Source organism: Cyanistes caeruleus, chromosome 1 (assembly GCF_971803275.1).
Source record: "Cyanistes caeruleus chromosome 1, bCyaCae1.hap1.1, whole genome shotgun sequence".
NCBI classification, from domain to species: domain Eukaryota; kingdom Metazoa; phylum Chordata; class Aves; order Passeriformes; family Paridae; genus Cyanistes; species Cyanistes caeruleus.
This window is the reverse complement of record NC_141701.1, coordinates 117,705,456-117,731,645: the sequence shown is the minus strand read 5'-3', so window position 1 is coordinate 117,731,645 and position 26,190 is coordinate 117,705,456. Positions and strand designations below refer to the sequence as shown.

The window sequence follows — 26,190 nt, the reverse complement described above, 5'->3', positions numbered from 1 at the left end:
ATACACCATAATCAGGTATCACAGTTTCAATTACAATTAAAATAAAACAAACATGATTGTGTGCCAAAGTGCATATGCATGGTGGGTTTGGCAAAACCACCTAATTAGAATATTAAGCTAACTTCACATCTTAAACACTTCCAAGCTATCAGCATGCATTATGAGTGCAACAGCCTATTAGAACTTTCAGAGCTCTTATTTCAAATACATTACAGAAAACTCTATTTGTTTTGGTAATATATAGTGATATACTGACTAGCTACTTACAAGTACAATACAGGATAATAAACAAAGTATTTCCTATTTCAAGTTGAAGATGATATTAAAAATTGTATTAGTTCTGTTAACCTAATAAACACACTTGTAAATTATGTCAGCTTGCATTCATGTCAGTAAAGTTACCTACTTTGCAGTGTCAGCACCACTCGTAATCAGAGTGTTGATTAATAGCTCATGGCCATATCTAGCTGCTATGTGCAAAGGGGTATTTCCATTCTTATCTTCACAGTCTATTTCAGCTCCTATAATAAAGAGTAATTGCTAAGTAAGGGTATATGTAGGCATACAGATACTTTGTGAGAAAAACAGCACTGATGATTGTTCAAGCAACGTTATTAATTTTTAGTGACTGACTAGTTTGGATTTAAAACGTATATATATATTTTAGTGGTAAAAAAAGCATTTTATTATATAACCTTATGGGACAAACTCTCTATACCCTGGGTTATGGAAAACTATATATATATATATATATATATATATTCCTGCATTCTGAAAAATAAATGGTTCATCAGTGTAACTTATCAAACTTTATAAAAAGATATGCCATACTCCACCACTATTACTGGACACGAAAAGAATTCAGCATGTTGTTCCCAATACAAGAGGATGAAAATATCCAAACTGGAAAGCTTATGACAAAAATACTCCCTCCCCCTTTTTACCATTTTGAATGATGGTTTGGGATCTTGAAAATCTACCATGGATTGCTGTCATGTGCAAAGGTGTTTTCCCATCTTTACTCTGGAAAAGAAAAAAAAAAATAATCCCACGTTTACTTATGGCCTGTAGCGGCAATGAATCAGAACTGACAAAAAAGAAACCAACAGAAACGACATTTCTTTCTTTTTTTCTTCTTTTTGTTTCTACACTCCACCCTTTAAATCACTTCTATGCACTTTTGCCAGACAGATACTGGCAACGACAAGTCAGCATGACAAGGCAAGCTTTCCACAAGAGCTGTTCTTAGCCACTCTTCCACCTGCAAGTGACAACTCAGGGATGCCCACTCACTCATACTTATGTTCTTAAGATAATAACTCTCAAGAGGATAATGACAGCACAAAATTTCAGCAACACGTCTATGTCTGACCCCTCCCCTCCCGAAGGCTAAAATAAAACAATATTTTAAGTTTATTTCTTGGAAGAAAGTAGCTGCATTTACTACAAGTGTTTACACATTATAAAGCTCGTGTGTTTCCTGGAAATTTCTGTCAGGTAATGTTTGTAAGCAATTTATCATAAACCACAAGGAATCCTAGGGTAGAACAATTCAACTCTACTAGGTACTATGTTTGAAATGCACACCTTAAATGTGGACTTAAGTCATTCACCCAGTAAAGACATTCTTGAACCAGGCCAACACACAAGGAAACTTCAGTTTTTTACAGCTCAGTCTCAATGGACTTACAAACCCATTTTTCCTGTTGCTATTACTTTGGAATGGTTTTCCTCTCGTACTTATCACAGGTAATGGTAAAGCTTTACTGCAGAAAAAAATTCCTTCACATGCACTCAGAAAATTGCAAACACAACACAGAAAATCCAAGGACCCTGGAACGCACATGCGTACTGCATCTGTTTTCAATGATGGCTTGAAGAGTATGAAATATTCACAAAATATAAAGTTAAATTAGACAAAGATGGTAGGGGAACATATGATATGAACATATCTTTGAAACATCACAAACTGCTGTCATATGCAGAAGTGTTTTCCCAAATTTTCTCTCCTTTTGACACCAAATGGACATGGTTCTATGGATGTGACACTGAAAGTCTGCTGGAAACCCTCTTAGGGATGGATACGGAATTTTTCACTGTGTCACTGCCCTGAACATCTTAACAACGCTATTATATGTGAAACACATATAATTCTCAGACCTTGATTGAAAGAAATAAAACACTTGATCAGGAAAGCCAAGTTATCTCCAGATCTTCCAGCTAGCAGATTTCTTTGACCATAAATAATCCAAAACACAACATCCACATATCCATAGCAAATGTAAATAAACACAGAAAATGGGGTTGAAATCCCCTTGAGAAATTAGGCAATCAGTTTTAATTCTGTCATTGGAGGCCTTAAGAAAAAGCCAAATAGACACACCGTAAGTGACAACTTCCCAAGCAACCTCTGTGCTTTCATCATTCTCCCTACAGTTTAATTCTTGTCTCTTTATCAAACCATTAACAGTCTCTGTGCCAAATTACTTTAAAACAACTGTTTGACATCTGGTGACTTCTTCCCTCACTTTTATCTTTATTTAACCTGAAGAATCTATAGAATCTGTTAATTTAAAGAAAAATTATCATATAAAATAAGCTTACTGAATTAACAGACAGAAGAATTTCAGGGCTCAGATGAAAGTAGCCTGCAGTCTCACTGGCTTAGACAGGATAAATCTGTATCTCAAAGGAAGGCTAATAGAGAGGAAGAAGATGGAGCTGAAAAAACATAGATCTAATACTGCACCTCACAAAAACACAGGAATAACTTAAGGTGACAATATTAGAAACTGAAGAGCACTGTAGTTAAGCGAGAGCCCTCACAAGAAAACTTCAGTAAGATCTTGCAAAGAGTAACAGCAAAATAAGCCACAGAATCGTTTTCCACTTATAAATGAAAAAATCACAATATAACCAATAAGTGATTTTTAAAGTTACTCTGTTCAAATTTAATTAAAAATGCACTTTACATAGATTTTTAAGAAGATGGATTTTATGAGAATGCCTGTCTTACGTTTAACAGTCTCAAGTGCCTTTCCAGCCCAGGAATAACACAACATGCAACTGTTTAACATATAAACATAGAAAAGGTATAAGATTAAATGAAGACCATTCCCATGTTGAAGCTGAACTGCTAGGTATAGGATTGTGTTCAGAATCTCTTTGAAGACACTGTCACTAGAAAAGGATAGGACCAGAACCAGCAGCCAAACATTTCTTTAGGCAATGAAATATCAATGCTCTATTAAGCAAATCACTATTTCCTGAGATACCAGGAGTATGGACTGTAGAAGCAGGGGGGTATCTTCTAAACTTCGCTTCCATTACACTTTCTTTCTGTCTTTAAGGTCTTCTCTCTAAATATCAAGCCAACTGCAGCTGATTTAACAAGATCAGGCAGGATCACAGCACATGACAGGACAGCCATGAGCTAATGATAACTTTTGTTGTCTTCACAGAAACTTAGCTAAATGTAGTAATAGGAAAGAAATTGCCCAAATCTCCTGTATCACTAGAGGAGATATATCCACAAAATACTTAGATCATAGCAAATTTGCTAAGAACAATAATTCCTACTAGACAGAAATAATACACAGCACAAGGTGTCTTACTGAGTGATTACTGACATATTAACTGTACTCAGACCACTGAGTTTCACTGAGGGAGAGGAAATGTAGGTCTATCATGTCACAGCATTCCTCCAAATGCAATCTCCCCCTAGGAACAATTCCTATGTACTAGTACCACCAATGGAAGTAAAAAACTTTTTCTATTTAGGTCACTGAGTTTTCAAGCAGCAATGGGGTCCATAAAACAATTAATATTGTCCCATTACGTAGTCATTTCAATGTGTTCTTCCATGCATGGAAATCCTGAATAGTGAGGACAGAGTACTGCAGTAATGAGCAATACCTAATAAGATTCACTGTTCTACAGTGGAAATTGACAAGTCTATGAAAACAAGTAGGAAACTATGTCCAGAGGTGATAAAAAGCATGTAACATATTTCTACTGTTCTATTATCTTGGGCTACATAATCCCTTCCTGAGATGAGGCCAGCTCTCAATGATATGCCAAGGAACTACTTCTCTATCTGCCATCAAGAATAAGAGTGTTTCCCTTTTGCTCTCCCCACTAAGTCATCCACAGCAGGAAGCACTTTAATAGTACTGTCTAGTCTGCACCTAGATTACCATCCATATCCACTCTTACCTCTAAAATCACAGTAAAAGTTGCACATGGGAGGAAATGATTGAATCAGCCTACACAAGCAATATAATTATGATGAAAAATAGATCTTATAGCCATTTTAAGAACTACTTTACACTCCAGCTTCGGTATTTGGAAACTGAACATGCTTGGTTTCAATAAATATTTAGTAAGAACACCCTAATTCCATCTCATTTGAAATCCACAATTCATTCTTAGTTACACAACATATGCTATTTCTTTTAGGGATTGCTCTTCTGATTATATCCAAGATTCATCTTTATAGGCCTTTCCAGGGAAGTAGAAGTTGACTTGGAAATTATTTTATTTTGCCTCAGTTCTTGCACTTTTCCACAGTGCAAGTGCTAAGTTTTCATAGGCAAAGAAAGGCTGTTCATGCCTTCAGGTGCATATTTACAGGCCAAATTCAGTCATACTGGTATAAATCCACAGAAATGCTACAAACAGAATTACAACAGAAACACTTTGATGAGGAAATGGGACAAATGCTTTTTTGACGCTATAATTGCTTAAAATCCCTACATGGTCCTACTCGCTTAACTCTGCACTTAAGAATTTTGGTAAGTATGAAAACAACACATTTTAATTACAAGCAACCCATAACTAAAGCTAATGCTGTTTCTGAAATGGAACCCTGCCCACTTCTTTCTTCTACATCAGAAACATACAAAATAACAAACCCTAGCAGCCCTGTATTTAGAAAAACAGTCATTCTTGGCTTGTTAATATTTGTCATAGCATCACAGAAGAGTCTGGGTTCAAAGGGACCATAAGGATCACCTGGTTCCAACCCCATTAGCATGGGCAAGACTCCACTTAACTAAGTAGCTCGAAGTCCCATCCAACCTGGCATTGAACACTTTCAGGGATCCACAGCTTCTCTGGGCATTCTGCTCCAGTGCCTCACCATCCTCACAGTAAAGAATTTCTTCCTAATAGCTAATCTAACCCTGCCCTCAAAGTCTGAAGCCATTTCCCCTTGTCCTATAACTCCATGCCCTTGCGGAAAGACCCTGTCCCTGTGGCTCTCTTGTAGGCCCCCTTCAGGTACTAGAAGGTGCTATAAGCTCTCCTTTACTCTTATTTGTGTGAGTAACATACAAAGGTAATCACTAGTATATTGAACATTGTGGGATTATTTTCATGGACGACCACACTTTCCTGAAAAATGATGTTTCAAGAATGTAGGACAAAAGTCAGCCAGCCCTGCAACACTGAACACTCAGTCATATGCAGCCTAGGACATTATGCAGAGCAGAAAGCTGGCAACAAAAATAAATGGACTGTGACCTGGATATTTTAGGACAAGTTGGCAATATACCCTGTAACACAGCTCCTCACTTCTGCGGGGCACTTTGGTGATGAATTTTTCCACAGCTGAGTTATGTACATCTTCATTAAATGAGCTGCACATCTAAATATATGTAACAGTGAGCAGGAACATACATTTAGGATTTTTCCACATCAAAGAGCTTATTTTTAAACTACTCTCAAATTTTCAGTTGGCTATGAGTTTTGTACTAACAATAGATACAAAATTATGTTTTGGAATTAGCCGAAAATCAGGTTGGATCACTGTAAAAGTCACTGCTTACATGAAGTGAACCACAAACCCCAAGATTTTTAACAGAAATGTCAACTCCTCTAACATTCATGTCCTGCACAGGTTGTGTTGAAATTCAAGCATAAACCTATAAAGCAGATTTCTTTTACTTTTTTTTTTTAAAGAAATTAAACAACAGATAATTCTCTTCATACTACATGTGGGTGAGAGTTCAGGAAGGCAATTTGCTATAAGGAATACTTGGGACTCTTCACTCCATATGCCCATTTCCCCCTTCCCTCAGCCTAAAACCTGGCAAGACACCAGATTACTGCCACTGAATATTTCTGAACACAGTTTTCACTACTAGAGTGAAAACCAACATAATACAAACCAGTAGATCTTACATCTCTTTCAGAACCTCAAGATCTTATGCTACACACTGGAGAAGAAAACAGAAGATATAGGTTATAGTTTCCTTTGAAGCTTGCCTGTTTTAAATTCTACCTGCAATAAGGTCGGATTCTAATGAATATTCTGTAGTCAAAGACTTGTGAGCAAATAGAGATGTAAAATGTATACTGACCCTGCTCACACAATTTTGCAGGAGCAATTAAAACGCCAGCTGTTTAAGACTTTCCATTGGCCTGATCTACTTATATTTGTATTTTTAATACACTCTTCCCAAATCTCCCTCACTGATTAGATTTTATGATCTTACACAAACACCTCTTCAACTGCTCCAGCAATTAGCCAGTTCATACACATTTGCCTGAAATATCTTTGATTTCATTCATATTACTTATTTAAAAGAAAAAACACGTCGTTTTGCATTTTTTACAAAATTATTTGCTCTTACTTATATAGCTAGACTAGGGCAAACAAATCATACAGAACTCTGACTTTTAAATGTAATTGAGATTGACCAGACAATATTGTCATTCTTCCTCATCCTTCAGGGCTATATAATGTATTCCACTGAGGTTTCTAGATTCAGATCAAGTTTCTTGACGCAACATACTGGCTCATTTTCACTGCAGTACTTTTTAAACAAATACTCCATCTATGAGTAGGAACCTCACCATGCTATCAAAACAAGTGTTTTTGAAAACACTACCTCTGATAAAGATGTACAGCATTCTTAAGTGTGAATGGATGGCTTTGGATACACCTACCTTTATATTTACATCTGCTCCATTGCAGACCAAGAGCTCTAAACACAATGCTCCATGTGTTGATGCAGCAGCAAAGTGCAAAGGTGTAAACCCTTTCTCATTCAACTGATTTACATTAGCACCACAATCTATGAGTTCATTCACTACAACATCTTGCCCATTGTAACAAGCTACATGGAGAGGAGTATTTCCATAGGCATTTGGCTCATTCATCTGTAAGAGAAAAAAAACCCCAAGATTTGTTAGTAGGCAAAAAGGCTGTACTTAATGAAGCATTTAATTCTAACACAGAAAAAAATCTCGTGCCATGACATTACATTCTTCAGAATCAGAAATTAAAAGCAAGTTCTGGATATAGCATTTTGATTGAGATCTGTGTCCTGGGGAAGAGTATGATTGCTTTACAAGTGAGCCAATCTCCTCCAATTGTCTCCACACCAGTTTCCTGTATGCAACTTAAGAGAACCCACACATGCCAAAAATATCAACTGTGGCAATTTGCACAGATGCTACACACAAAGCATAGCACAGACCTCTATAAAACAGCATTGCAAGTTTTCATTAAAAACAGAGGTCAAAGAGCCTTTTTGTGTATGTGCACACATAGAAGCAGAATTTCTTGTTGTACACAACATGACACTGAATTCTGATTGACTTCTCAATATAGAGCTTGAGTTGAAATCTCTAGCCTCGCAAGACTAAGACTGTGATTCACAATGTAGATTTCTTACACAATTTCACAGTTTACTGTTAACACACTTTCTACAGGCAGCTACTGTAGAACCTTTCAATTTATTTTGCATTTCAATATTAATATGGTCTCACTTACTGCAGTATTGAAGTTTCTTACCATTTTTAGTATTATCTAAAATTTATGTCACTTATGAAAGTCAGTTCCATGTATATTTTACCAATGCTGAAGCAAAAGCATTTAATTTCCTGCACTTCAAAAATGATTGTGTGGCAAAGCAAGGATCGGAATTCCTATTTCCCGACTTTCAGTCCAATGACTTAAGAGCAAGAAATATCAAATAAACAAAAAAGCCCTACTAAATACACATGTATTTTCAAATTATTGTGCAAAATCTGCAAAGCTTTTAAGGAGGTTTTCTTTTAATGGAGAAATGAGGGTTTATAAAATAAAAAGCAGTATTTCCAGTGATCTTTCTTCACATACTTTTACTATATCTTCACCTGTCCCTAAATAAACTTTGTGCTATAGTATTAGCAAGAACATTTCAAACAATGAAAAAAAAAGTCCCATTAAATTTTATTTTTTTCTTACATCAACTCCAAGATCCAGAAGATATTTGACTACACTAATCATTCCACTAGATGCTGCAGCATGTAAGGGTGTATATGATTTCTTGTCTTTGCACGTCACTTCAGCTGTATGGGTCACGAGTAATTTCACAACTTCAATATGACCTAAAATAATAAAGACAAATAAAATGCATCATCTTTTATTAACCAGCACACGTTTGCAAACTTAATTCTACAATTGTTGTAACATGATCAAGACATTATTCCTTTGGACCTAATGTGGAAAACAAAGAATTGTTATTTTCTAATCTTATCATGAAGTATAATAATAACATAATCATCTCCACACACCCCACCCAGCAATTACATTTACATTAGTAATAGCATTTACAGTGCAAAAATAAATTTGTACACTCAAAACACAATCCTGTCTTCTGCTTAAAAAGAAGGTGGTTTTTTGAAGACTTGGGAAGGCAAAGTAACTTTGTAATTATTACGTATTTACCACAAATTTACATTAACATCTTGAGAGACAATGTGACTCTGAATCTTCCACCATCACCCCAATTCCAAACACGCCCATTAAGATTTTTAAATCTTAGCCAGAAACTTTGAAAAACTGACACAAACATTAAAAGAAGAAAATATTCTACTTTTACATAAAAATACATCTATCCCTCCAATCCAACTCCCCTTACCCACAAAGCATTTAAAATGCTAAGCCACATCATACAGGGTTTAGTAAAGCTCTGTTTTTGAGACTGACTCAGATGGTCTTTGAGGAACTGCAGCCTTTTAAAAGCAGCAACTGCTCTCCTAAGACAATGGAAGAAGAGTAAGAGTAAGAGAGTTGGGATAATGAGGAAGGCATGACACAGGGGAAGTTCCAGGTGGAAAAGAGAGGGCAGGGAGCCCACCCTGAAGTGGTGGGCAGTAGCTCTCTCTCACTGCCAACTTTGGGCCAGGGACCCTAACACCAACACCCAGCCCTGCTGCAAAGGGCAATGAGCTTTCCTCTTCCATGCCCACATGCTCCTCCTCTGCTTGTAGGCACTTGTGACACTGCTGGCTAAGAAGCCATGAAAACTGGGAAACCAAATATCTGTCATTTTTGAGCCATTGTTAATTTAACTGCCAAACAACTCATCACTGAAAGCACATGGATAGTCACAACAAAGACTACAGAATAAAGAAATACATGACTTTAATAGACCACAATACACTTGGTGTTTTACCTTTATAACTGACCCATGCAGACAATGTGGGAATCTTTATTTTACCTTTCAAGTGACACCCTTTCCTTGCTTAAAGAAGTGGTGAGGGGCATACTGAATACTTATGTTTATACTTATCCAGTCAGACAGCTAAGTAGAAAGTACCGAACCCAGCTTTCAGTTTAGGCGCTTTGCAAAGAGTGTGGGTCTTAAGCAGTTAAGAGAATTTGCAAAGGTTTGAATAGGAAGTGCCTACCCAAAGGAGTACAGACAAAGCTATTTTTAAAAACATTCAGACACTGTGATACTTATTCTATGCTGTGTACCCAACAGCAGACAAAACACCATTTCACCTAGCTATACTAACCAAAACTTTAAGACTTTACCAATGCAATGTGAAGTGCTGCAATAATATTTCTCTTCTTAATTACCTCAGTACAGCATGAAAGAAGGGAAAGAGAAATGCAAACACAATACTCATGTTTTGACCCAAATATAATGGGGACGAGAATGAAAACAAGTCCTACAGGAGAGACAGAAGTATAGAAGACATAGAAAGCAGTGAAAGGAGTAGAGACAGTGAACAGAAGAGTGGCAGAAAAAACTTCAAATAGAAGATAAAAAGCCAAAAAAAAACCCTGACCTGCATTGAAAAGGCAAACAGCATTCAGTGGAAGACTCTCAAAGAGAAGAGCAAGGTACTTGATGTGAGAAGTGCTGCAGAGACATCCCAGTGCACCAGTGAGGCAACACCAGCGCACAGGATTGTAAGACCATTTCAGTCACAGCTTTGCAGCTGGACAGCAATGGAGCCAGTGAAAAGCAGGAAGGAAGCAAAACAATGGATATAACCCTAGAAAGTTATTTATAGTGGAGTGACGAAAAGCATAACTTTTTTATTTTATGGTCAGTTTTACATAGTGGAAAAGTTTTTAAGGTTTACTCCAAACAATTTGGAGCAATGTACAGTGGCTCTAAATCGTTAGAGAATGTCATAATTATTTTTGCTTTGATTGAAGACTTCCAAAAGCTTTTCCTTCTCTATTGTCTACAAGGAAATTTAGGTAGATCGACATCAGTTGAATTACATTTTTCCTGACCAAACACTGTTCATTTAGAGAGTTCCCTGTAAATAGCCTACAAAATAGCACAGATTAAAATTAGAATAAACGCAGTTTATCTGCAAAACAGATGACTTTTCTCTCATCTAGGCAAATGCAAGACAGAAGGTGTCTCTGGCCTTTCACTGACACTTGCCAGTTCTCTGAAATTTCATGTACAAGTTTCATTCAACAAAATTTTGCAAATAACCACATTCAGTAAGGTGGCTGGACAGACTGTCATAGACATTGCTTTGCAGATATAAGTACCTTAAAAATACTAATGCAAAATATTGAAAGAACATTAGATCAATAATGAAGGTTGTTTTTTAACTTCTGGGATTTTAAGTACTGGTATCAATATCTGAAGTGCATTTCACCTAGCTTCAAATAATAAATTAAGAGCATTATTGCTGTGATGATCAAGCACCAGTGATGATTTTCCTCACCACAAAATACACATTTACAAGGCAATTTGAACTACATTATTAATGGTTTTATGGCAGACACCGATAACCTCCATGCTTACAATGCAGTATTTTTCCTAGAAATATGTCACACCACTAAACATGAGATGATTCTTTTTTATTACTGCAGTATTAATCAACTGAAGTATGTACATACCCATATATGCTGCCCAATGTATAGCTCGTCTGTCTTTCTTGTCAAATGCATTAATATTGGCCCCTCTAGACAACAGTAAGCTGACCATCTGAGATAAAGAAACAGAACAGAAATCTTGTATTCATAATGGACAAAACTTTGCTTCAACAGGGAAAACCATGGAAGAAAACAAAAATTTATGCATTTTCAGAGGACTTAAATGTGTTGGGTTTTGAATATTCCATAAGTTTGAAAAAATTGGCTGTCACAACAAAGTGACTGTAAGGAATACAAAACTTGATGTCAACAAAACCACTTCTCAGTTAAATATTGCAAAGCCATGAAATCTTTTAAATCTTTAGGTTATTACTAAGGGACTAATGAGTCAGAGCTTATTACATACATTTCCTCCAAATTTCAGTGACAACATACTCCCTACATTCACTATTTACTAAACAGAAAAATATCCTGGTTTTTCCATTTTAAATTTACCCATTACTAATTTAACTCTACTTAACAAATTTGCTTCTGTCATAAGAAAAGTGAACAACGTAATAAAACTTTCAATTAAATTTTGTAACATTTATTTTCCACAACCTTTCTGCACAGAGATGCATACAGAAAACAAATTCAAATACAAAGTAGGGGGTGAAGATTTCTGAGGGAATGGGGGAGAAATGTTTTTAAAATCAAACATGAAACATCAGAAATGTGAGGGACAGAATGATGAATGGAAGAAAAGAAAATTAACTTTTACCTCAACGTGTCCACTGAAGGCTGCATGATGCAATGCAGTTCTGCCTGCTCGATCAGACACATTTACATTGCTTAGGAGAGGCACCAAAGCTTCAGCACACTTCACAGCTTTGTTTGCAGCTGCTATGTGTAGGGGTGTCTGCCAGTTTTTATCACGAGCATTGACATCTGCTGAATGCTTTAACAACACCTGAACAGCATCCTGGAAGCATTTACAAAAAAAAACGAGCCACTTAGTAAAGACTGGAAATTACAGCCTTGGATTTAAGGACAGTACAGTGGAAAATAACTCTTTACAATTTGTTCATTTACAAACATAATCCTTGAGACACTTTGGGATTTGTACTTTATCATAAATCCAAACTTGGGGATGTTCTCAAGGATGTGAATAATTTAACCAAATCAAACATTTCCAGGTCTTTTACCCAGTTTCTTAAGGCATATGGAAAACTGTTTTGTCATCACAACTGATTTCTTAAGTTTAATAAACTATCCTAGGATTTCTCCCATTAGTGGAATCCTTAGCCAAGGATTAATAATGTACTATGAACTTATAATTAATTTCCATCAGTCTTCCAAACAAAATTTTTCAACTGTCCAAGTCTACAAATGGCAAACCTGAGATTACTAAACGTACATTTAGAGAACCACAAATAAAACAGTGCACAGTCACAAAAAGTTTCAACATACACTGTTGCAAAACTCCTGAAAACTATTGCACTGAATTCCATCTCTCAAAATCATTATTCATTTCCTTTTAGGAAATTAGAAAGTTAGAAGTACAAGCTGTGAAAATTTGACAAGTAAGACTGTAATTCTTACAACAAGATAAACAAATCCCATTAAAATATGCGCACACAATTGGAATGCATAAAAAAATAAACGTCTTGGCAGTATCAACACGATGATGAATATCACATTTTGCATCGGCTGTGTGACCTTCCCACGATTCACTAATTGCTTTTGCTGACTGCCAACTCAGTCACTGAGCACACAAATAATTGATTACCACTTAGAACTTAAAACATGTTTTTACTAGAGATTCCGAATTACACTGTGGTACAATAGCAAGGTCTGTGGGCAGAATGCTAAGTCACTATTGATCCTATTTATATTACAATAATCACATTTAAAGTGTTGAAATGCCTCATGCTGTCAATAAAAAAGAATATACAAACAAACACAAAAGTGAAAATACTGCATCACAGGCTTGTAATTTAATGATAAAATTGAATAGGTCTTCTCTGAGAAACTGAAGCTGATTTAGTAGTTAAAAAAACTAATTATATTTTAAGTCTTGTCTTTTTTAACCCAATTATTAAGAAATACCACGTCAGAACCAGGAAATTTCAGATCAGCTACTACCTCTTTTGCAGAAGCACCATGATATTGGTATAAATGTAATGAAACTCATTTTTATGTGCATTTGCATGAATAAATTTCATGACTGAATCTACTTGGGTTTTTTTTTTTTTTTACTTGCAATATACAGCAGGCAAACACAAATAAAAATGTGACTGTCTTGACATGAAGCTGCCTGAACTTGTGCAGCTGACAGCTAAATCCATAACTCCAGCTATTTTTTAAGTTTCATTGTCCTTGTTAAATTGAAGCTGTCCTTACTTCAAGAGTCCAGACGTTTTACTGAAATCATTATCCAGTTTTTTCATTACAGTTTTTCCTCCAGTGCCTCAGACCCATACAGGTCTGTCAGCTAGAAAACAGTGCCTACACGTATCAACCCTGTAATATGGGTTCCCATGACTCACTGTGTTTATAAATAGAGAATTCTGATGAACGTCTATCAAGCATCTGACTGGTTTACTTGTTTGCTTTTGATTAATATTTTGTTCAAAATCTTCCATATGTTTAAAACAACCCTATGACCATGGTTGCCTTTCTTGAAGTTATCATTTAAACCCAGTTTGTTTGCACCACTCCTCTGTCTCTGCAAGCATTACTGATGTGGAGAGCTTTTATTGTTCCTCAGCTCTGAAAGAATGCAGCATTTGGTGCTTTGGTCAGCTCCCAAAGGAACAGCCTAAAAATATCTCAAGAACAAACAGCATTTGGGAATAAGGCGCCCTTGAAGATTCATTTTCAAATACTGTTTTTTTGAATAACATGATCTCTACATAACTTTGCTATTAATGCTAGTGACAAAATACTGCAATTTATCCAGGGAATTCAAAAGCAAAAGCTGAAAGAAGGCTTGTTTAGATAGCTCATGGATCAAACACTTGAAGTTCAGTGCTTGTCAAAACTAAAATATTAAATTCTATCTTCCCAAACAAAAAATTACCAATAAAAAAAATCTTTATTTGAAATGTACTGAAGTGAGCATCAATTTGATTCAGGATCTCAAAGGAGATAGTTTTGCATAAACTCTTCCACATAACAAGCTCAGCATTTCTCTGTTTGTTTTGATCTTCTACAGGCATTTAAATTTTTTATTAGGACAACCACCACAGAGAAACAATAACCAAGTAATTTCTTGCATTATGACATTCTCACAAGTGTATAACCGGTAGACTTCAAGAAACAGTCTATATTCCACTTAGAAATTTTAAAGTAACATTCAATACTATTAATTAATCACTTTTTTTAAAAAAAAGACACTGGCAGGTCTTTAATAGAACCATTTATTTCTTCGATGCCTGAACACACAAGCATGTAAAAAAATATGAAGTAATGCAAGCACCATGCTGCAAAAGTTGTTCTAAATCTTAATTCATCTGTAGTTCCCTCATACTGAACCATTCTGGTTACCTTAGGAGAAGTAAACTGGACTTGAGAACACTGCATGCAGAGTCCTCCGCATAATGTAATAAAAATGCATATTCTTCCCTCTGCTAGGGAAGTCACAGAGAGCAAATCTGGGAACTCAAAGTTTATAATTTTCCTCCTTTCTTACTGCTTAAGCAATGTATATACATATATATACACCCTCAAAAGGCCAAAATAACATTGCAAAAATGTTCTGCAATTCCAAACACTTGCAGTAGTTTCACTTTTTATAAAATGAACAATGGACAGAAGGTAATTTGAAATGTCTTATTTTAACACGAAGTAGTCAAAAAGAGCAACATACCTCACTACAAGATGCTACAGCTCTATGTAAAGGAGTCAACCATTTGCTGTCTTTGGCATTAACTCTAGCTCCTGTAACAAAAATTAGAAACAACAGAAATTTAAGATATTTACAGAATAAGTGAAATATTTTCAAGAACAGAGATAGAACTATTGCCTTGTTCTAGTAAAATGAATTTACTTATTTTAGGCATTTTTTTTGCATTTTTCATGGAAAAACCGAAAAGTAATCTTTTCTCCAGCTGAAGTCAACCCTTTGAGGAAATCCTTCTAACACTGCACCAATAATACTCTTTCACATCAAAATATACTCATACTTTTACACTAGGCCATCCTCTATAATCTTTTGCCCTTCCAAAGCCACATGAAAGGCTGCTGTGTAAGATGAACTCCTTGCCTTCATACAGCAACAAAAAACTCATAGTTTCCCATTATAGTTGAAATTCTCCATGAAAATACAGAAAGAGGCTGCATTTGCCCCCCACACCTACAGTTTCCTTGTGGTTGCCATGTCTGATGGACAGGTATATAGAATGAGGACGATTCTTCTACTGGGACTTACTCTGGGAGTAAATCTTCACTATGCCAGCAGGTCACCTAGCCTACCCCAGGACCTCCTGAGCACCCCCCTTCATGAAAGGGACCAACAGCCACACCTCTCTACTTCTGAAAGCACTCTCAAAGAACATCCCTGTCCCCAGGAAATAAAGCTGCACAAACATCTCTAAGGGACGCAAGCCTGGGTTTGGATTTTAATTTTTTTCTTACTTATAAAAGAAAATAAGGGTTTGGGAACTTTCCCCTGAAGGAAGCAGCTGAACTACATCATAACTTCCAGTGAGCTCCAATAAACAAGAAAAACTAAGGATTAAAGTTAATAATTTCATACTGACACACACACATATAGAACTTTGTAGGATATTCATGCCCTGATTGGAAACTTAGCTATCTTTAATTCAAAATTTCTGATATTCTACAGCGATAGCTTAGACATAATCTTACATTTTTGAAAAAAAAAGAAGAGTTCAGAAATACTGCTGGAAAGAATCACACAGTAACATTAATACTACATGACCAGAGCTGGTTAACATCTCAAGCTAAACATAATACTGGTATGTCAGAACCAACTGCAGTTTTTTTCTAAACAGAATAACAGAAAAGGATGGAAGACCAGTAAGACACAAGATGCCAAAAAGGTTGTTGGTCAAGTCAGGATATTCAGTTGAGAGACAGGGTATTTTGATCAAAGATCTGCACCAGCAAAGAAGTCTCTCCCAGCCCACCTGATCAAGAAACACAGCAGTGTGGACAAAATCATGGCTGTATATACTAAGCAACCCAAATATCTGAAGTCAATTCTCTTGAGTTTCAAATCAATCCGTCCCTTTCAGTCGTAAGAACAGAACACGGAAGCTGATGCAGGATCCAAACTTCCAGTTTGATCCTAGGTCTTCCATGCAATGGACAGAGACTGAGGTCTAAGTGCTGGCTACAATTTCAGGGATTTCCATCTTTTCCTTATCTAAATTTCAGAATAGGATATCATCCTACTTTCCTAAGCGCAAAAGTTTTTGAAAAGTAAGACTAGTAAAAAGGGAAGAAAGTCCAAGCCTATCTGAAGAAAACCCCCACAATCTAACAAAAGTTTATGAGATACCAAAAATATCTGTTTTTGTCACATATCCTAAGGACCCAGTGGTGCATTGCAACACATCATGTGCCATAGCAGACTGTATGTACTATATCAAGTCTTGCAGAGAACTTAAGCAAAGAAAGAGTCTAAGTACGCTATAAATCAATAGAAATGACTGAGGATTTTTGGCAATCCTTCCCCAAAAGACAGTAAGTGATGAATGACATCACAAATATAATGAAGTAATGATTGGTAAGTGAGAATGTAATCAATATATTTCAAAAGTATCTGAAATTCTTGATTATATTCCAGGGAATTGTTGGCCACATCTTGTTTTTAGCAGATGAGACGAAAAGAGGAGCCAAAATTGTACTCCAAGTTCCACTTGACTTCACATCCAGCCAACAACCAAGGAATAAAGACTTGTAGTCTGATTTCTCTCTCTAACTTTAGGATACAAATGTCTTTAAAGTATCTGAAAGAACTTGAGTGAGTAACTAAGTCATTAATTACTATCCAGATTTTCCTGAAGAAAATGCATTTGCAAGACTTGGGGTCAGGTCAGATCCAACCAGGTGATGAAGCCCAAGATAGGAAAATCCCATCAGAGGAGAAGAAATGCACATTTCCACTCCAAAAAAGCAGCAGTTACCTAAGCTCTAGCTCTAAGTGAAAATGTGCTTAGAGTCCAAGTAGTGCTTATGTCTTCAGATTTTGCTGACTTTTTTGGTAATTCTAACACACAGCTTAAAAACTACAGCAGCAGAGAGAAGAAATAAATACAAAAAGATACTGTATGAAAGGTTTTCACAATGCTAAGTTAATCACACTTGCTAAGACTAAAAGAAAAGAATATGTGAAAGTAAGAAAGACAACCAGAATTAGCCAGAGAAACATCTAAGAAAATTTGCAGTGATATCTAAACCATGATCCTCTTAAAAGAACAAAAATCAACATAGCAAATGCCTACCCCTCCCCTTCCATAAGAAGTCTTCCACCCAAAGACACAAGGATGCCTAGGTCTAGCACATTAAAACTGTGTAAAACACAGATACTGAAATAAGGTAATTTTTCAAATACACAAAAAATTGTAGATTCTCTGACACAGGAAAAGCCAAAGTTGACTTTTGATAACAAATTTGAATCTCTGATGGACTTAAGAAAGAACCACCAAGCTTGTTTTTTCCTTCCACAACAAAACTCTTGAAGAACTTGCAAAATTGTCATATAGAAAGCAAGTTTTTAAGCAATAATCAGAATAAATGTACTACCAAAAAACACACATACATTATTAATATGGAGATTGGGAGATCTACAGCTTTAGATACATTAAAAAAAATAATGTTTTAAATTAATAGGTACTTTGCCCTTAAATTTCTCGAAGAAGCCATGCTGCCCAGAATCATTTAAATTTTATAAAGGAGCTTCTCCAAACAGCTTTGTATCTGAGGACATAATCCTCAGCCAAGCTGTTCTTCACTGCCTAGCACATGATTTGGGGAAAATGTCACTGTTCCTCCCTGACCCTACATGGGCTCCCTCAAACCTCTCACAGTCCTACCAAGCAGCCGTGAGGGAGTTTACAGCCTTGGCCATCTGAGGTAAAACTCTACTACAGGCCACTGCAAATCAATGTTACAAAAATGTATTACACCTCTACTGAGTAGCTTTTGCTTTAAGGTACTGCTTCACAGTTGGCTTAAAGAGAGTCTGAACACATGTATGTATATAACCAACTGCACAGCACTGCCAATGCAATATTATCCCTGTGAAGCTCAACCTGCTGACATGTTAACCAGGGCATTTCTCACATTTCAAATGCCAGCTATGAGCAGTTTGCTCTTTCAAAGCACTGAAGAGTGTATCTTAATTCCCTGTGTGAAAAACCAAAAAAACAAAACAAAACAAGAAACAGCTCTAACGAACAGCTGTTCTCCCCCCTCCCCGCCTCTGTCCCTTGGATCTTCCAGACATCAAGGGTCTGGTCTTAACATGTTTATTAAAACTTCTCATTTGTTCACTGTAAAATTTCTAATATTTCAATTCTTTTAATGCTGTAGAGCTTGTAGGAAAAGGATTAGGGAGCTTGTCAGAGAGAGCAATCACAATGCTGGAACACAATACTCAACTTGAACTTAAGAACCAATTATGTAAATTACACCTTCCCCCCCCCCCCCCCAAAGAAAAACCCAGCACCTTCCAAATGAAGCAAATTATTCTTCCATGTTGGTGCACTAAGACAAAACATTAAACAAGATCATCCCTTTCATCACTTATTTTGCTAGCACAGGCCAGTAAGTTTACATACGTAGGCAAATATAAAAGCAGGAATTTTGCTCTGCAAAAGGTGGGGTAAGGAGAGGAAATGAGAGAGAAGTATTACATAATTTTCTTCCCTTGCCCCTGAATCTTACATTTCATCTTGCCAAGTTGTACTCATAAGACTAACAATTAGAAAGACATGTTTTATTTAATAAATAAAGTACAGAAGCTACTGAAAAGCTCTGCAATGCTTACTTCTAGCAAATTTATGTTTCAAGAGACACACTTTCAATGCATGCACTGATGTACAGAATGATCCTGGAGGGTTTAATTCTACCAGTCCACGTGTGGCAAATGCACATTTAAATGTGCTCTTAGCCACCAATTCCTGGACATAGGTTTCTGCATACTTCTTGGTGTCCATATCCTTACACTCCAGTAAGAGGTAGTATCTCAACCATCTCTTAGAAAGACAGACAAGGAACAACTGGACAGGGAATGCTGCAAGGAACAACCACACATCTCTTTCTTCATCCATAAACTGCCACACAATCCTTACACTGCCCTGTCTCACACCACCTCTGTGTTCCTCTCACAAAAGCTCTTGCTGTGACACTCCTCCACAGCTCGTCTGCACCAGAACTCTTCCTATTTGGAAATGTCCTCAGAAGACTAATGAATGCAGTGGCTGAATTACTTATGCGTCACTAGCTGGAAATAGATTAAAAAATACAACAGAACTGACAAGACATTTTCATCTTTGCTCACAGTACTCAATTGCCTTCCACTGTTCTGTTTGTAGTCTGTATTTTTAGACTCTCGAGGATGGTATTTTCCTTTGTTATTGTACAAGATGTGCTCGTGACTGAGCAATATCATAACATAAGCAAAGAAAGCAAAAGCGTTTTCATTCAATTATGCAATACAGATACTCAATGTTCAGTATTTGAAGCTCTGAAATGTCTATTTAGGAGTAAAAGATATAAGTAAGATCTTTTAAGAAAGTAACTTTGTCTTAAAAACTAGCATACTTAAATAATTGTAGATATCTTTGGAGAAATTAGGAAGATTTCAGGTATAAATCACCGAGAGTAACCACTAGTCTTACAGTAATTAGATTCTACTTAATTATTTTCCTAACAGCTTGTAATAGGTTCAGAAGTTCTTCCTTTTGAATGATCCACTTTTTTTATCTAGAGACAATGACCTTGGAAGCACTTAAACTGGCAAGTAGAAATTCTCAGACTACACTGAGGAATAAACAGATAGAGATGAAAACTTTTCCTTAGATAGAAAAATATGTGGACAGTCAGGAGCAGATACAGAAGTTTTTAAAGTATAACAAGATTTGAGATATGAATTGAAATAATCAGTAATAGAAATTGAGTATAATTTCCTATTGAAAACTTAGGTATTTTGAAAATCACTGCTTCAAAAATAAGGAATAAGACCTTATGGAAAGAAAGCTTATTGCTATTTAAAAGCCAAATGCATAACAGAAGATCTAAAGAATAGTGAAAAAATCCAAGAGGAACAGGTTTGGAATCTTTTGTCCAGACAGAAAGAGACTTCAAGAACAGTTTTTATTTCTGTTCCTAAAGAAACAAATGAAAAAACACACTCCCAAACCCCAAAACAACCCCACAAAACAAATACACATGGAGACACACTCCCAGAAAAGGGAGGAAACCCACAATCAAGTTGAAGGCATCATTCCATGACTTTACTGATTTGTCAATTTAAGCCAAATTCCTTTCAGACTCAGTTTCTGCCATACCTCAGCCACTACCCCCTTGAGCTTCAGTGAACAACACGAGGCTCTCTGACTCAAAGCTACTGAACAGTTCTTTCTATTCCTGAGTCAGCTTAACTTTTTCTCTCAAAGAACATCAAACTACTTTCTTCACAGCAACTGACTTTTACTGCTGCCAGGGAGAAGTTAGGCCAGCTTGGAAAAGAAAAATATCAGCCAAGATCGCTGTCAAAAGAAGAGGAAGTGGCTGAAGGATACAGTCAGCGTCAAAGGGGCTCCTGTGAAACACCCCCAGTGTGTGGGTACATCTGCAATCTGAACAAAGGGAGCTTCATTCAGCTGGGACTGAGGCAGCAGGCGCCTTTCAACAGCTGAGCTGTGTGACTGTCATGGCATGGATTTCTAATACTCACAGAGATTCATAATTAGATGAAAGAAACACAGGTAGAGTGGTGTAACAGTGAAGGGTCTTTACTATCTTCCAAAATCTGTTATTACTACAGTGGCAGTTTTCCAGCATCAGCACAGCTCTTACATTTTCCAGCTGACCCAGAGGAAACAAAAACTCGTGGGCTGCCAAACCTTAATGAGATTGAGTTTGACCACACTCATGTAACACAGAGCTTCATGCAGAGAAAATGTTGGGTCAAGCAAACAGCAATGTGTTGTGTTAGTATTTAAGTATCAATGCAATATAGTAACTAAATCTATTCAGAAGAAAATAACAGACAATTCAAATGTTGATTTTTGTGAATTACATTGATTTCAGTGAAAGCAATAATCATCTCCACGGTATTTTTAGAAAATAAATGGAAAACATTAGTAATTGAAAGAATACATTTGGTGATCACACAAATCTGTTCTGCTTTTCACATGACACTTCCTGGCACAGTAGACTCTGATGGTATTAAAAACCATAGGACAGCTGGAAAGAATGATTTTTTTATAAAGCAAGAAGCCTCTCCAGAACAGTTCATATGCAGAACTTAAGGAAGGACTTGTTTGTTTTTTTTTAATCAGGACTTCTTGGAAAGAATAAAAAGCTGGACTTTCAGTTAATTAAGACTTAACTATTATACTTTTCTACTTTTCAATAGTTTGCCATCACTTACACTCTTAAAGTCAGTGCAGTTATGAAAAGCAGACAAACGTATTTGTGCATCAGGATGCAGAGCTGAAAAAAGGTCATAAAAATACAACTGTGATGAGTGTTACTACTCTTCCCAGAGTAATACAAAAAGGAAAATGCTTATAAAATGATGATTCTGAAATGACTAAAATATAAACTTCTGTTCTATCTTTCTGGATGCTATAAATAATCTTCATGCCTCCTCCTGGTCACCTCCCTACACAACAAATCTAGGACTGTTTATCAAGCTACAACCCAAAAGTGAGAGATTGTTTGAAAATTTAGACTTGCACAGACCATGGTGGTATGAAAAATCTGTTGGTAAGACATTCACATGCTCAGGGGACAAGTTTATTAGTGTTCAGTGTCTCAAAGCAAAAGCCAAAAGGCAATTTAATGTCCAGGCCCAAAAGAGGAGTCAGTAAAGCAATTTTCTTTGATGTTTGAAGCCTGTATCCAAACCATCACCTTCAGATTCCTCTCCAGATGAAAGACAATAGGAACGCACACAGAGCACTCTTTAGATTTAGTTGAAAAATATCGCAAGAATTCAACAACTAAGTAAGGATGCTCTTGAGACTGCAAACTTACTCAAAAAAAGTCTGCAAAAAGCCTGAATCAGTTATATATTCAGGATGTGCAATACGGGTTACTTAGGTATGTAACAAAGTAATATAAAGCCATTGTGATTGCAATATGTGATCCACAATGCATATTTGAAAGCAATGTGGATCCCCTGGAGCTGGACGAAAAAGACATTCCAATCAAATTTAAAAAAATAAAACATGTGAAAGTAGTCTATAATAAGACTTTAAGAACAGAGAATAATGAGAAAAAAAATCAAGTAAGAGCCACTGAATAGTGGAAAGATTAATACTGGCCTCAGTAATTTTGAAGTCCAATTTGAAGAAAAGAATAAAAACATCAAAGCAAACAGTCTGTAGAATAGTTTGCACAGCAAGAAAACTGTAGAGTGGTTCCTAGTAACCAGCAAAGCTATGTTAGAGGACATCACAAGTTGCAAAGACGAGCTTTCACAAGGTGAGAAATGTTAGGATGAAAGTAGCCTACACTTAATCCAATCCCTTTTGCAGGCATGCTACAGTAGGTCAGTTCAACCTATCATACGCATACCCAATTTTTACATGCAAATTTACTGCACAGAGGAGTTGGTTGCACAGAAATGCCATTTATTCAACAAACCACTTTCCTCAGTTTTAAAAAAGAGGTCTTGCAACACAACAAACAGTTTTCAAGCCTTGCTGTGGTAACAGATGTTCTTTATTTGCTCCCTAATGCTCATCTATTATGACAAAATGTAACATTATACATCTGTCTCAAAGGAGAGATTTGATTTCTAGCTGAAATATAACAGACAAATTTTCCTTATCTTTATGAAATGGAGATGATAGATACACTTAACCTCTGTTCCCCACCTTTCAAGTAAGAGAACTAAAAGATAAATCATAGCTTGTGCATTTTTTAGACACCTAGACCTGATTTCTCTGAGAAGCAGCTGGTTCAGCACTTCTGATACAGCTGAGTGCTCATACTTCACCAGCTGCAAAGATCTCAAATCCAGCATTCAGAAGTGAGGAATTGGTGAATACTTCTTAAAGATTGAAAAGGCTCACCTAAAACTACTGCTTGCAAGCAGGTAATATATAGATTTGTGCCCAAGTGCCGCACAGCCTTGCAAACCGAACAGCCTGAACACTCAGACATCACCTTCACTCAGCAATTGATGCCCCTCCTCTTCATTCACTTACAAACGTGCCAACAATTCACACCTACCCGTGCAGCCCACGCTGCACCACCCCAGTTCACTCCCAGTGCAGCCTCCCTCTGGGGCTTTCAGGAAGCTGTGCATCTCCTGCAAGGCACTACATGGTACTGCACTCCACAGCACAGCCCATGAGCACAGCAAGGTTGGACTGACATCGCCACAGCTTTCAAAGCTTTTGATTTGCAACTATCTAATGCATTGTTTTATTGTAAGCAAATCTTGATTTTCATTAAACAAATGTTATCTGGGACATATCAATGCCTTACATCCTCCCTGAACAATCTGCAGACACTGCAGCACCCACAACCTCTGTTCCATGCAACTGCTCAACTATGGACTATTTGTACAGTCCTAATTCTTACCTCTCTTCTTTGTTCTCCATTTTTCTTTATGCTTAATCTCAGGCTATTTACCCAAATAGCAGGACTAATATTTCTTTTCCTACCACTTCCCCCCAGTCAGGATCTTGTTTCATTCCCATCTGAACTAGAATTCCCCTCTTCCCATAAGCCCTCTGCCCAGGAAAGGGGTATTTTATTCTATCATGGTTCTGGTAAACAGACTGCGTTCATCTAAACCAGACAGAAGATTTCCTCTCAGAAGTAGCTGACTACAACTTGGCAAAGTTTATGACACTGTTAGTTGATGAAAGGGGTCACTATATATTTTCAAGAGTCACCAGAACTTGCCCTTCTTGACAGGGAAAAACAGCACCTTTTTAGATTTTCAAACCTTTTCAAAAGTTTTTAAAAGTGAACTTTTCTGGACAAAGTGTGACTAATATAGTATGTCCATACAAGAGATATATTAATTAATATGACACCACATATATTTATGATATGTATATATACTTATATAGAGAGAGTACAAGTAATATATATAATGAAAATGTTACATCATACTAAAATTATAACAAATTAAATTATGCCTAGCAAATTCAGTTGAAGTGACTGAAAGTGACTCCTATACTCCTGAAGTGGCAATTCCTTAAAGCAAAATTTGTTGTAAAGGGTTGATGAGAGGTGGGGGTGGTGGAAGTAGCCAGCTTTGCACAGGTAACCTGTGCAATTAAGCAGACTGAAGATTAAAGTAGGTCTGTGGGGCTGCTACAAGTTTTCAACTTTCTATGTAAGATTGAAACTCTGTATTATGAATTCAGCCTCAAGCTCCTTGATGGGTAGGTCTCTCCAAGATCAAAGACAGTCCAGTCCTTCAGTCATGATGTTCTTTAGGTTTTTGGTTTAGGTTCTTAAGTTTTCTACCTTTTTTTAAAAAAAACAACAAATCAACCCAAAGTATACTGTTTTACAGACCTTGGATTCTTTTCTTAGTACAAATAAATAGAGAAAAAAAAAAAAAAAAGACGAGATCTTAACATTTTCAGCTGGTTCTAATTATATTCCAGGCATTTAAGCCATCAGGCAGAGATACTTAATACAACCAACTCTGGATGGCATCTTTATGTTCAAACGTAATTGCTTTTCTGAAGGGCATTTCAGAATGAAAGCAATGCTGCTAATACCTGCCTTATATACACTTATGCACTGTTACTTCTTTAAACTACTGTTGAACTACTGAAAGCTGATCAAGCTACAAACAAAAATAGCTATAACCAAGAAAGCTTTAGACAAGGAAATATTTTAGAGCAGAACTACAGAACTACACATTATTGTAACACTAATAAGTCTGGAAACTAAAATTTCAGTACAAGCATCTTTAATTTCTAGCACATTAAATATCTCAATAAAAGCTACATAGACTAAGATACACATAAATACTTCTTTGGATGTGCATAGAATTATTTGTTTTCCATTAATAGGAACAGAACATACCAGATAAAATAAGTAGTTCAATAATTTCTGCATCTCCCAGATAGGCAGCAGCATGTAAAGGGGTCCTTTTCTCATTATCCTGTGGTAAGAGGGGGGAAAAAAGGTTTTATTTAAAATAAAAAAAAAAAGTATGGTTTAGCATTTTGTATGTTATGAAAAAACACTGCATAAAAGTTCATCTTTCAAATATTATACATTATGTATTTAAAAACCCCATAATTACTCTGAAAACATCAGTCACATTTACTAAGACAAGCATGCTTCTCCATAAGGAGCTCTTAGCACCTACATAGTCAACCACCGTTTTCCCGACACACACAGGATGCTCATCACATCTTTAGATTAAGCCACCAGTTAAAAATCACCATTCACTTGTCTCCAGAGACAGTAACTCGTGTCTGTCCTACACAGTTCAAAACAGTGTGCTATTGTCATATGCAACAATTAGTGAGGAACATTTTCTTTGTGAAGTTTAAAGCAATTTTAGAAGTTATTATTTTAATAGAAAATAGAAAAGAAGCTGGTGCATGTAAGGGCAAAAATAGTGGAATCCAGTTTCAACTGTTTCATTTACTGTAAATAAGCAAAGGGAAGACAGAGGTAAAATTTATTTTGCAAAAACCCACTCTGCAAGTAATACCCAGTACTTTTAATTAGTTCAAGGTAATCTAAGGTTCTTCTTAAGGTACCCATAGGAGATCTTATTTATTCATGCACAATATATACCAATGAAGATTTTATTTTCAACTGTTAACACGAAATATCTCATAACTATTTCAGGATTGGTGTCAATTTCCCTGCACCAGTTTATAGTTTAA

At 36.4% G+C, this 26,190-nt stretch overlaps 1 protein-coding gene across 16 annotated transcripts in view; it reads right to left on the bottom strand.

The window, feature by feature from the left end:
- The window catches only part of ANKRD28 (ankyrin repeat domain 28), a 120,190-nt gene that overhangs the window by 25,641 nt on the left and 68,359 nt on the right, over positions 1-26,190 (bottom strand). For 12 of the 16 annotated variants that reach the window (XR_015276901.1, XR_015276900.1, XR_002861084.2 and 9 more), the window contains 8 exons: positions 25,373-25,451; positions 14,979-15,049; positions 11,889-12,089; positions 11,153-11,240; positions 8,237-8,379; positions 6,952-7,164; positions 945-1,023; positions 407-521 (listed from right to left, as the gene is read on the bottom strand). Coding sequence is in view for 13 of the 16 variants with exons in the window: in XM_086852409.1 (XP_086708535.1) it covers positions 407-521; positions 945-1,023; positions 6,952-7,164; positions 8,237-8,379; positions 11,153-11,240; positions 11,889-12,089; positions 14,979-15,049; positions 25,373-25,451 (989 nt within the window). In the remaining 3 variants the exon portion in view is untranslated. The remainder of the gene's footprint in view (positions 1-406; positions 522-944; positions 1,024-6,951; positions 7,165-8,236; positions 8,380-11,152; positions 11,241-11,888; positions 12,090-14,978; positions 15,050-25,372; positions 25,452-26,190) is intronic. The other 4 variants (XM_086852502.1, XM_086852524.1, XM_086852492.1 and 1 more) reach the window with 1 other exon arrangement.